Below are 12083 nucleotides of genomic sequence, written 5' to 3' on the forward strand. Positions count from 1 at the left end.
TGCTTAGGTCTAACCAAGTAGAAGGGGAAGAATATCCTTTTGTACAATTAAACCCGAAAATGATTGTGATTTGCTATAACATTTACCAACCTTTGCCATAATGCACCAATTTGAGCATTCCTGAACTCTTTCCCATAAGCATTACCAAATGCTTACAGCTGCAGAAACCATAGTTTGGAAACAAGGTGTCTTGAGTCATGTCCGTGCTTCATCAATAGGCACACAGGTCATTGTCAAGCTCACATGTGAGCTGGCCTATCAGATAAGATTCAGGGGCCTGATTCATTAAGGATCTTAACTTGAGAAACTTCTTATTTCAGTCTCCTGGACAAAACCATGTTACAATGCAAGGGGTGCAAATTCGTATTCTGTTTTGCACAGAAGTTAAATACTGACTGTTTTTTCATGGAGCACACAAATATCAACTTTTAATTTCAGTGTACAAATAGCTAATAAGTATTTGTGTGCTACATGAAAAAACAGTCAGTATTTAACTTATGTGCAAAACAGAATACGAATTTGCACCCCTTGCATTGTAACATGGTTTTGTCCAGGAGACTGAAATAATAAGTTTCTCAAGTTAAGATCCTTAATGAATCAGGCCCCAGATCTTTATCTCTTGTGTAACTAGATTAAGCAAAACCATTTCGTAAGGAGGATTCCTGAGGTACACATACACAAGGATTCCTGCCAGATTAAGCCATACCTGTACATACATGTGTAAGTCTGACAGATCGGGCAGAACATACGGATCAGATAAGACATCAATTAGCACACTTGCCTTAGCAATTGTTTTTACAATCAGATGTAGTCATTGTTCAACCCAACCAACATCTGATTCTGTCCTAATAGATTTTGATCTATATCTGTGGCTTTCTTGGGACTATACACACTGCAATATGCCCCCAATAAGCCACAATGGGCAAATTGGCTATTTAAACAAAACCAAAAAAAACTTGTATATATTGGCATCTCTACAGAAATCTAGACTCATTTAGTTCAACAACAACAAAGCAGGAGATGACAGCAAGGATTTAGCTCTCCCACTGCCGTCTACCTCTTGAAGCGGCCAACCGATACGGACTACAGGTGGAAAGTCAAACCAAAACAAATGTCATACATCAAGAGGATGCCAGGGGCGGGGATTCCATTAATGAATGAATTGCCCCCACCCTAAGTGGTTGAGTATCAATTTAGGGGTTTACATTTTTTTTTTTTTAAAAAGGTGCAGTTCCACTTAAATGGTAAAACAAGCTGATTTTACAAGATTCACTTAACCTTATAATGCCGATATAACAAAGTTAAAATGAAAAAAAAAAAATGGCAGGCGTTATAAAGTTGCCATCAATTTATGTTAAGCTAATGGCTACTATATTTTCAAAGCAACATGATCCATTCTGTGATATTCTTTATTAAATGATCCAGGACAAAAACAGAGATGAACATAGTATACGTGACCGAGCATATAGGCAACAACCTCGGCACGTACAGCGAAATGGAACTGCACCTTTTCAATCATTAGTGTTGGTCGTTAGTATTTGTGGGGCACAAGGAGCAGCATGTGATAGACCAGTGATGGCTAACCTGTGACACTCCAGGTGTTGTGAAACTACAAGCCCCAGCATGCTTTGCCAGTAGATAACTAGCTGATAGGTGGCAGAGCATGCTGGGACTTGTAGTTTCACAACACCTGGCATGTCACAGGTTAGCCATCACTGTGATAGACTCAATAGTAAAAAGGTTCACAGGGGGTATAGAGCAGGTTTAGGCAAACATCCAGACTTCAGCAGAGAATGCTGGGATTCTTACCATCTACTGTCACGAGGTCATCATTCTCGCCTTAAAGGCTTGCAAACTTTAATGTAAAAGTGACTTTTTTCGTCACAGAATCCCTGATTTTTTATTGCTACAGTGTACTCTAGTCAGATTTCCATAATGGTAGTCAGAAAATTGATATCCTGGCTCTTCGATTACTCCCCCCCCCCCCCCACCCCCCAACAGCAACGCTAAAAGGGCAAATGCTGCTGGATAATCTCCTTCAACCGTGCACAGGCCCTGAAAGCTTTTTTAAAAAGCCTCCGTACCTGCATCAATAATGTTTCCATAGAAGGCATGTTAATCAGTAAATAACTCAATACACTGGTAGCACCAAACTGTACACTAAATACAAAGATTCTGAGGACTGTATCTAACCAATCAAATGTGGTGGATTTAACCTCAGAATCTAACCTCAGGATTCCAAGAACCATCTTGGAAACGGCTGCAGTCTCTTCTTGGGAAGACCAGGAAATATTCTTGAAATACATGGTATTTCTTCGTTTTGTGGCACTTCCATCTATTGCAGAACAAGGTGTCTTTCATCCCACCAGCTCACATTTTCAGGCAGTTTCATTTGTTCAATTAATGTGTGGTGGTGGACCCTTTTCACACCTATCCAAAATTCACATATTGCCCATTTCATTTCAAATCATTGGGGCTTATTTCATAATACTTTATAAGTGGTTTAGTCCAAGAACAACAGTCAGACATGTGTGTAAGACCCTGTAGAGAAGAGGATCCTACATAAGATAAATGGGGCCTCTAAAACAGGCCATTCAGGATGCAACTAATGACTGTGCGATGCCTTCAGGAGTGAAGGGACCTTAGATGTACATCTCAAGGGTAGCTTTTCCATCAGTGACTGAACATCACTTGCCGAGTGGGAACGCCGTAGCTCCATGATGTCATCTCCACTTGGCTAAAACTGGAAAATTCTTAAGACCTTGTCCTCTTCCCAAAAGCAGCGGCCAACAGCTACCTCGTATTCTGCAGCTCCTCTCTTAGCCAGGTGGGCAGTGTTTGGCCCATCTTGTAGAGCAGTTTGGAGAGCTCGATGTTATGGTCCCTATAATAGTCCGTCAAGAAAGATCGGGACTGCAATGATAAAAAGTAGTAAAAGGTAGAGGTATTAAAGTGAACCCTTGCCAGTATTTTTAGACAAACTTAAAGTTGATCTAGGACATTTCCTACCCCAACTGTAAATCTGCCATCACATTTTAAATTTACCTCCCCCTACAATGCAACATTGCTTTGCCAAGGTGCTAATTTACTCCATTCTCTGTCTAACACACACACACACACACACACACACACACACACACACACACACACGGCGACATTTCTCTAGGTCTGAACCAAGTTTTATAAGAATGCAGCCTGGGAACAGTTGAAATTGGCCTTATGCATTTATTCATAAATCAAATCAAATAAAGTCTGTCAAACATCGCTTGAAATCAGACCTATAATAGAATATTTCACTTAATGATTGGTATCACGACAACAACAATATTCAAAACCCCAACTAGATTAAAGGCAAAACCAAAATATGGCAAAAAGCACCTGAGCAAAGTTTTATTCCAGTATGTAAAATATCTACACAACTGATTTCAATGAAAAGTTCATATGAACAGTGGAAGGAAAAAAAAACAAAAACATTTTATCTTAATCTGGGCAAATCAAATTTTATATACTGTATTTTGCAGTTTCTGCATTTCTAAAACATGAATTATTGAGCAATTGTAAAATCAGGAACTGTAAAATCTCCCACTAAGCACTTTTTACCTTTGCAATATGGCTGGACCAATATGTAGCACTTAACCTCATGTATCAAACTCCCATTGCCCAATAGATTGTAAGCTTGGGTGCAGGGCCTTCTTACCTCTGTATGCCTGTATTGCCCAGCATTGTTTATTACTGTGCTTGCCCCCAATTGTAAAGCACTACGGAAATTGGCGGCGCTATATAAATAAATTATCTATTTAGCACGGCTACATTTTCAAATGTGTGTATTAGACTTAGGTCTTCGTCAATATATCTCTGCTGCTCTGTAGGGCCACCTAGTGGATATTTCTGTTCTTATTCTTCACCAATATTCACTTCTGTTCTGTGGATATACACAATGGCCAAGGCTCTCTCCTCTTTTCGTTCATGGATTTCTTTATTAGAGAATTTGGGAGTCTCCACCATGTCCACTGCAAGTCTATAGTTGTGTATATCATTGTTATTGTAAGTTTCTATATAGAAGAAACCCTCTATTTGAAAGTGTTTTGCAGTGCACATTCATTGTTTTTACTTGTTACAATATATTGTGTCCTGAACATATTAATGAGAAAGAGAAGGTATTGAGCTTTCAATGAAATCTTAAGCGTATATTACTGATCTAAGCAAAATACAATAATAATATAACAAAAACGTATACTTTAATAAATCCATACATCATGCGATCTGTGATCTGTCCTATCGACAAGGGGATGGGACAGATCACAGACATGGGAACTTAAAGAGGACATCACGCAATGGGCCCGATTCATCAAGGAACGTAAATATCGATTTTGTGCGCATCATACGCAAAGTTATTCTGCGCACGTTCAGAACCAGGCCATATGCAGCTAAACGCAACAACGTTCAATTCATCTTCGTACGCAAAGGACACTTACTGCAGCCTATGAATTCTGGGAGGGAACGGGGTGTGGAGAGGTGGCGTTAGTCACTGTACAGTAGGGGCGTGTCAAACTCAAGAAACTCAAGTACACGCAGCCACCTCAGATTCAAACTTTGGGCATCTTAAAGTCACCTGGATTTCTGCCGTATCTCTTCCTCCAGCTACAGGGCTAGTCTAAGTCCTGAGTCTAGTTATGTCAGTCTCGTATGTATGCTATAATATGTTTTCAATCAGGAGCAACTGTAAAAATGGAGGGGGGGGGGGGGGGAAGAGTTGCGGGACCCTCCCACACACTTTTTTCAACTGTTTAGTCATTAATGCTTATATTATTAGCCTTTAGAATAATAATTGTCACATACAAACATAGCAAATGTACAATATAATAGTGTATAAAAATGACTTACATCTGAATCCATATCTGGGTACTTCCTCCCCTTGCTCTTGCCTAGGCATTTGGTTTTCCCACCATCCTGAAGTTGGCACCAAAAGCCCTTCTTGGCATCAAACCTGGAGAAAGAAATTAAACACAAATTGGCCTTTGCTGGTGTTATGGACTAATTGCACTAATCATACATCTTTTAAAATCTATTTTACAGAGTAATTAACAGTGTGAACTAAAGAAATGCTCGTGCCAGCATAATACGCCATTAAGACAAGCAACAAGAGCCTTAAATGATCTCATCTAGGCAATTTAGGTGCCCAGATGCCTTCCCAGCGCTTACGTGTAGGCGACAGATACTAGATAATGAGGAGTGGACAAAATAATTAAATAAAACACATTTTGAACATTTGACATGAATTTCTCACAAACCTGCAATCGGTGTATACAACTGTTCTGGTGCTTTAGAATCAAAATAAGGATTTGTTTAATTAAAAACAAAATTATTTCTGTAATGTGGTTTTGATTCCTTGTCTGAAAGCTCAAGTGGCACGAGCCATATGTTTGCTAAAACGGTTAGATAAGTCACTTGGTCTCACCAAAGGGCAGAATCTCAGCGACAATGGAGAGCATTATAAACAGATATGAAGCTAAATAGGCTCCAGCATCTATTTCAAGTTAAGTATATTTAAGGAGGATACAGGCACCATATACATGCCCAGCGTATGCTCACTGGTTCCTCAATCCAAGTCATGCAGACTCGCATTTGGCCAGACTTCAAATAGGAACCACACACACACACACACACACACAATGCAAATAACAGTCTACCCTGGTCCCCAAAAACATATAATTTGCAATATAGGCTTTTTTGTTTGTGTTTATTTTTTTTTTATTCTTTCTTTGTAAGAGCCGACAGATTGGATACTCACGCTAGAGCCTTATGGAAGTCCATTACATTCCCAACTCCTAAGAACTTCTGCACAGCTTCCATTACATTGGCGGGCTCAGTGCGCAGCAACTTGCCATCTAAAACCAGTATCTGGAATAACATAAAAGCACCAAGTGAGAATCTCTTCTAGAGACCAGTCTACTACATGTAACCTGTACCAATAGAATATAGACACCATATGCAATGTCAGTATCCATTTCTTTTCATCCTATAAGTTACTGTATTCAGCTTAAAAGGATGTGGACCAGGATTTTAGTTAGTCAGTGATGGGCAGCCTGAAAATCTTTGAGGGCTGCACATTATCCATAAAATCCGCGATAACTTAAGCCTATACATATTAATCAAACCTATCTGTAATAACATATCAGTTGGCATTTTAATGCAAGGTAAACAAGAGTTTCAGCTATTGTAAACAAATTCACTGGGACTTCTGGGTGACCGGACTTTCCACCAGCCTTTGAAAACTAGAAGAAAAAGTCAAAATGATTCCACAGAGGTTTCCATCGAGCGACCGATTACGGGACACTAGGGCACAGCAGAGCCTGCCTGGAAGCTCCTTATCATGCTGTAGTGGAGTAAACAGGAAACAGGCAACTCGGTCCCAAGAAAGAAGACCATGTGGTGCAGACTGTAGGTCCCTCCTCCTTTGGAATCAGCTGCGCCCCTGGCGCTGTGTGACCTCCCTGCATTGTGTCAAGGTCATGTGACGGGGAAGTTGGCTGCTCCGGGCAAATAATAAGATCAAGTTCAGTCGGAGGCCCACCTGTTGCCAGTCATTGGTCTCCCTTGTGGTTAAAGGGCTTGTCCACTGTAGGTGGACTGCAGACCACAGCACTGTACGAGAGCTAGAGATGGTGTATGTAACAAATACTGTGTATAGCGACTGGATAGGTGCCGTAGTCACCACACTCGGCTCCTTGTTCCTAGCTCTTCGGTGGTCCTGCAAGACCCTCCTCAGGCTTGAAATCAACAAACACCAAGAAAAGACAGAGACTAACAAGGGCAGCTCCTACAGTATTTAGAACGTACTGGGGGATAGTCTATGAAACAGGAGGGATTGACATTGACATGTTGCCTTCACTTTAGGACTGTCCATCTTTATATTCCATTTTTTCTGCCACTTGTGCCTCTACCTAGCTCCACAATCAAACATCATGTTTATAACATACAGGGATTTATTGTGTATGAATCCATTCTCTGAAAATAAATAAAATCTGCTTTCCTAAAACACTTTAGTTGTACTGTTTGAGTGTGCACTCACCTGGTTAGCGTGAAAGTGGTTTAGCCAGCGTTCTATATGAGTGGAATACCATCCTGGGACAAGGCACCTGTTCTGTAGAGCTCTTAGCTTCAGCGAGGTTTCAGGCCCAGCTCTTATGACTTCTTGGAAAGTGTATTTCAGAGCCACAGGGTCGTCATGGGCCCTCTGGTGCTAAAAACAAGATGGAAACAAAAAAATGAGGTCATATTACAGATGGTAAATACATGTTGTTCAACATCTGAATAAGTCAACAGTTCTTCTCAGCAGGTAGGAGGTTTTCCAGTAACTGAAAAAGTTCCCTGAAATATGGTGCAGAATAGAAACAAATGGTGAAGGTCTCAAGTACCTTGTTAATGTCGCTAGCTCTGTAAATTTAGAAGCTGCATTCCCATGTTGGGGGTGAACTCTTATGGACCCTCATATCCACGTTATCAGAGGCTTTCTTTATGGGGGGTATAGAAGGTGAAGAATGCAGTCCCCAGGGAAAGCTTTGGTCAACCTTGGAAGAGGTGGCCCACCACCAACTTGCTGTGAACGAAGGTCTGAAGACCCTGGCCTCCTGAGGGGCCTTATAGCTTCAGAGGTCAGGAAATAAACGTTCCTCTCCTAGCTGTGTTGGAGAGTCTGTAGACGCTCTTTTCCCTCTAAGCGCATTATGGCACCATGGGGTTAGGAGTACTAAGCCAGACATGAGTCCCACAACAACGGAGGTGCCAGACAGGCGCTTTCTACACCCAGGGGTAAATGTATCAAGCGGAGAGTTTTTCGGCAGGTTTGAAAAACCAATTAGATTCTAGCTGTCATTTATTTAGAACATTCTACAAAAATGAAAGCTAGCATCTGACTGGAAACAAAAGATGTTGCCTATAGCAACCAAACTCGCTGGAAAACTCTCAGCTTGATACATTTATCCCCCAGTGTGTATCTGCTCCAGGAATCCAGTGTCTATCCTATACTTCTACCTGGCCATTGCAGGCAGTGTAAACGTTCCTGTCACACTACCACAGATACAGTTTATGGAGTCTTCAGTATCCATAGCACATACATGCGATAGGGTAAAACGATTCCAGTGTTTATATTCCTTGTAAAGCTCAGCCAGACGTAGAGGACAGACACCAGGTCCGAAGCAGTTATACGCTGGGCACAGGAAGCGCCTGTCTGACACTACTCTAAACATATTCAGCTATTGTTTGCAGACTGTATAAAAATAGTGTACACTTAGTGAAATCTATTGAGAAATCTGAGGATTAACGGGAAGATAAACATAAAATATATTACTCGGACTCCTAAGCCTAAAAATGCAAGTTGACAATTATATTAGCAGCTTTCACAAAACTATACTAAGAATACTTTTACACATTTATGTTTACATTAGTCAAATACAACATTAAACTTAGGGTTAAAGAGCCTCTCAGAGTCCAAATTGGTTTACAAAAGAGGACACAGCTATGTAAGTGTACACACAACATGAAACATCTCAACTTCCATAAGGAAAAGGAACATGCAGATTTGTTCATGTTACACGATGGTTTGACCACCCACCCAAACAGAAGACGTGCACATAAATGAGAATTACCTGGTACCAGGAGTAAGCACGGTCTGCGGGATTAATGAGAATTGTAATGAGTTTGGCTTTGGGCAGAAGTGCTGCCACTCGCTGGGGAACTACTTCTGAATCAAAGTAATTGGCGCTCTTCTCGAAGTACAAGTCTGAAGTGGTGTTGGAGGGAATGGGGAAGTACTCCATGTACCTAGACAGCGTGGCAGAAAAGGATATATTCAGATACAAGCCATGCATTGTGCACCAATAAGCTCATCATTGAACAGAACTGTATTATTCTTTCCCTCTGAAGGTCTGACTGTATAATCAGGACGAACGTGAACTGTTGCAGCACAAAAAGAATTCCCTGCAATTACTTCCAGAGCGGTCTTTGAACAGCAGCATAATGCTTCTGCAGGGGCAAGGTAATGATTTCTAGGTGGAATTTCCAAATCATGTAGAAGATAAAAACGATCAGTGATAAATCAAGGAATTTTTATGGCCACCATTGCACTACTTTTGTCAAATGCTCCATACAATTTTTGATATATGCTCATGCATATAATATACACAAAAATACTGTATATAGCGTTAGTATGATACAGGATTTCTATAGCGCCTCCTGGTGGTAATGTGCTATAATGCAGGGTGTTATTTTTTTACACTTTACCATCCTTACGGTACATTTTGAGGCGTGGGTGGATTCCATGCCCCTGTAGTCCCCTCCCTCCGTAAACACACAATGTATGTATTACATGATAATAGGGTTGTGCCTATAAGCAACATCTACTGATAGGCATTGAGACACAACATACCAGTCAATCCCTCTGTGGTAATTCTGGCCATTAAAGAACTGGATCTCTTCAAAGGTCTCAGAGCTAGGGTAATTACTGCTCAAGTCCGGGTGCATCCCTAGGAAGAGATATAACGCAGTGGTTCCTGGGGAAACGGGACAAACGTTACGACTCTGCAGCATTCTGGGAACATTAAAGATCATTTACACCCAAAATGAACGATACCTTACATAAAATATCTACTAAGAATATTCAAACATATGTAAAATTTCCCACACGTTGATCAGACTTGGGAGGTTTCATATTGAAATACTACTGGCTGTGTTGTTGGGCACACGCCCTACTGTCACTCACTTGCTGCAAAAGAGACTGACTGTTGTGTCCTTCAACTGGGTTACTGACAGGATGTCTGCTATGCATAGGAAAAAAAACAACCTCCCCTTAACATAGTTTCAGTTCTGAGAAGCTTCTAAGTAATAAAGGTTATTAGTAGATCTTTTATAAAAGCCAGTATTTTAGGTTTAAATAAAATGTAGCCAGAATTAAGCTGATCCAGAACCCTAAAAAACTCTTTACTAGGTTAACATAAAAAAACAAACAAATCGCAAACTGTTGTAATAAAAAGTGTAACAATGTATCAACGTCTAAGAGAGCAAACATGTGACGTGACAGTGTTGATGCACAATGTATGGTGCACCATTAAATTGTACTTATTACACATAATATACCAGGGGTCGGCCCGGGGGTGGCACGCAGCCCCCTGAGTCCTGGCACGCCGGCCGTCCGACTGTTCTAAATGACAGCCGGAGAAGAGCTGAACTGCTCTCCGGCTGTCTTTCCTTCCCCGGCACTGAACTGCTGTGCAAGCGCAACAGTTCAGAACTTGTCCGGCTGTCATTGATTAAAAATGAGCCGGGGAAAAGCTGAACGGCTGCGCAGTTCCTCCTGGAAGAGGCAAGTATAAAATTATATAATTTTTTATTCATTTATTAGTGCCCTAAACATTTTTTTTATGCAATTCTGAGGCCATAAGAGTCATTGGGGGCATTACTGTGGCATACTATGTGTTTCTGGAGGCAACTGTGGCATACTATGTGTTTCTGGAGGCAACTGTGGCATACTATGTGTTTCTGGGGGCAACTGTGGCATACTATGTGTTTCTGGGGGCAACTGTGGCAAAGTATGAATTGGGGGCACAACTATGTGGCATAAGATGAACTGGGGGCACAATTATGAGGTATGATGTGAACTGGGGCACTACTGTGCGGCATAACATTTTTTTTGCTGGTCCCTTACTGTTAATATATTAGTCTCATAAAATGAGAAATATATATATATATATATATATGTGTATATATAATATATATAGCCGCCGAGAGGGGAAGGGGCGGCTACAAATTGCCTGGGCCTGCTTGGTGGCCCGAGTCCCCTCTGCAGACCTAATTTTGAAAAAAAAAAATTTTTTAAAAGTACTTTTTTTTATTGAGTGCAGGGGGATCGATAGTGGCTAAATCCCCTTCAGCTCAGGTACCTTCAGACGCCAGGTCATGTGACTGCAGCGGTCACATGGTACTCTGCGGGCAGCTGGATATCTTCCCATGCTGTGCAGTGGAGAATAAGGTAAGAAGAAGGTGTGTTGGCGAGGGTGCATTTGTGACGAAAGGTGATGGAGAGGGGCATGTGTCACTAAAGGTGCTGGGCAGAGGGGGGGGGGGCAAGTGTGATTAAAGCATGTGGGCAGAGGGGACATATGTGAGCAATGCATTTTTCTGTAAGAGGGTGGTCTGGTGCTTTTCACCTGCTAGACATGCCCCCAATGATGTACTGCAACACCCCCAATTGTACGAGCACTTGCGCGGCACAACATTTTTTTAACCATGCTTAGCTATAAGGGAGGACCCTTGGAGTTGCTGTACTCGGGCCATGAATTTCTCTAGGCAGCTCTGTATGTGTGTAAAATATATATATATATATACATTATATATATACATTATATATATATATATATATATATATATATATATATATATATATATATATATATATATATATATATATATATATATATATATATACACACACATACACACACCTGGGCTTGACTAGATTTTAGCCGGCACTCCGATAGAAAAAGGTTGCCAACCCCTGTAATATACTAAACATCATTGGGTGGGCTGCACATACCTTATAACTACTTGCAGGACTTATACAGTTTAAAAAAAAATAGATAAAAATAAAAAGATGCGCTAACTAAAGGGGCTGTATGTTCTGAGAGCACTGATGTGTTAGGGTCCTGCCATAGATCCATGGACTGGTCCTACTTGTCATTACCTGTATATTACAGCTGACTATATAAGCAGGACACACCTAGCTGCGTTTTCATGAGGGAGATGAAGAAAGGACAAGCACAAAACACAAACAAACTAGGTTCGGAGAATACTTTCAACTTCACTGTACATTTAAGAGTACACGCATAAATAATATGCTCATGACAGATTCCCGTTAAACTCTCGTCAATCCATGTCAGCACACTCATGCCGTATCCACCCTAAGGGACCTTCAGGTCTAGCTCATAACAAACATCCGTTGCAGCTGCCACTCTGTACACACGCTGCCCAGCAGCTGTGCCAAGTGAGACGCTACAAGAACGTGGGGTACCAGCTTCACATGCAGAATC

The 12083-nt window shown here is 41.1% G+C and overlaps 1 protein-coding gene across 1 annotated transcript in view; it reads right to left on the reverse strand.

The window, feature by feature from the left end:
- Positions 1-506: 506 nt before the first annotated feature.
- Positions 507-12083, reverse strand: part of NDST1 (N-deacetylase and N-sulfotransferase 1) — a 49338-nt gene continuing 37761 nt past the window's right edge. The window contains exons 10-15 of the mRNA XM_075210063.1: positions 9428-9551; positions 8649-8823; positions 7073-7243; positions 5792-5901; positions 4885-4987; positions 507-2913 (exon numbers count right to left, since the gene is read on the reverse strand). Coding sequence (XP_075066164.1) covers positions 2794-2913; positions 4885-4987; positions 5792-5901; positions 7073-7243; positions 8649-8823; positions 9428-9551 — 803 coding nt within the window. The 3' untranslated portion in view covers positions 507-2793. The remainder of the gene's footprint in view (positions 2914-4884; positions 4988-5791; positions 5902-7072; positions 7244-8648; positions 8824-9427; positions 9552-12083) is intronic.

This window comes from Mixophyes fleayi, chromosome 4 (genome assembly GCF_038048845.1).
Source record: "Mixophyes fleayi isolate aMixFle1 chromosome 4, aMixFle1.hap1, whole genome shotgun sequence".
NCBI lineage: Eukaryota > Metazoa > Chordata > Amphibia > Anura > Limnodynastidae > Mixophyes > Mixophyes fleayi.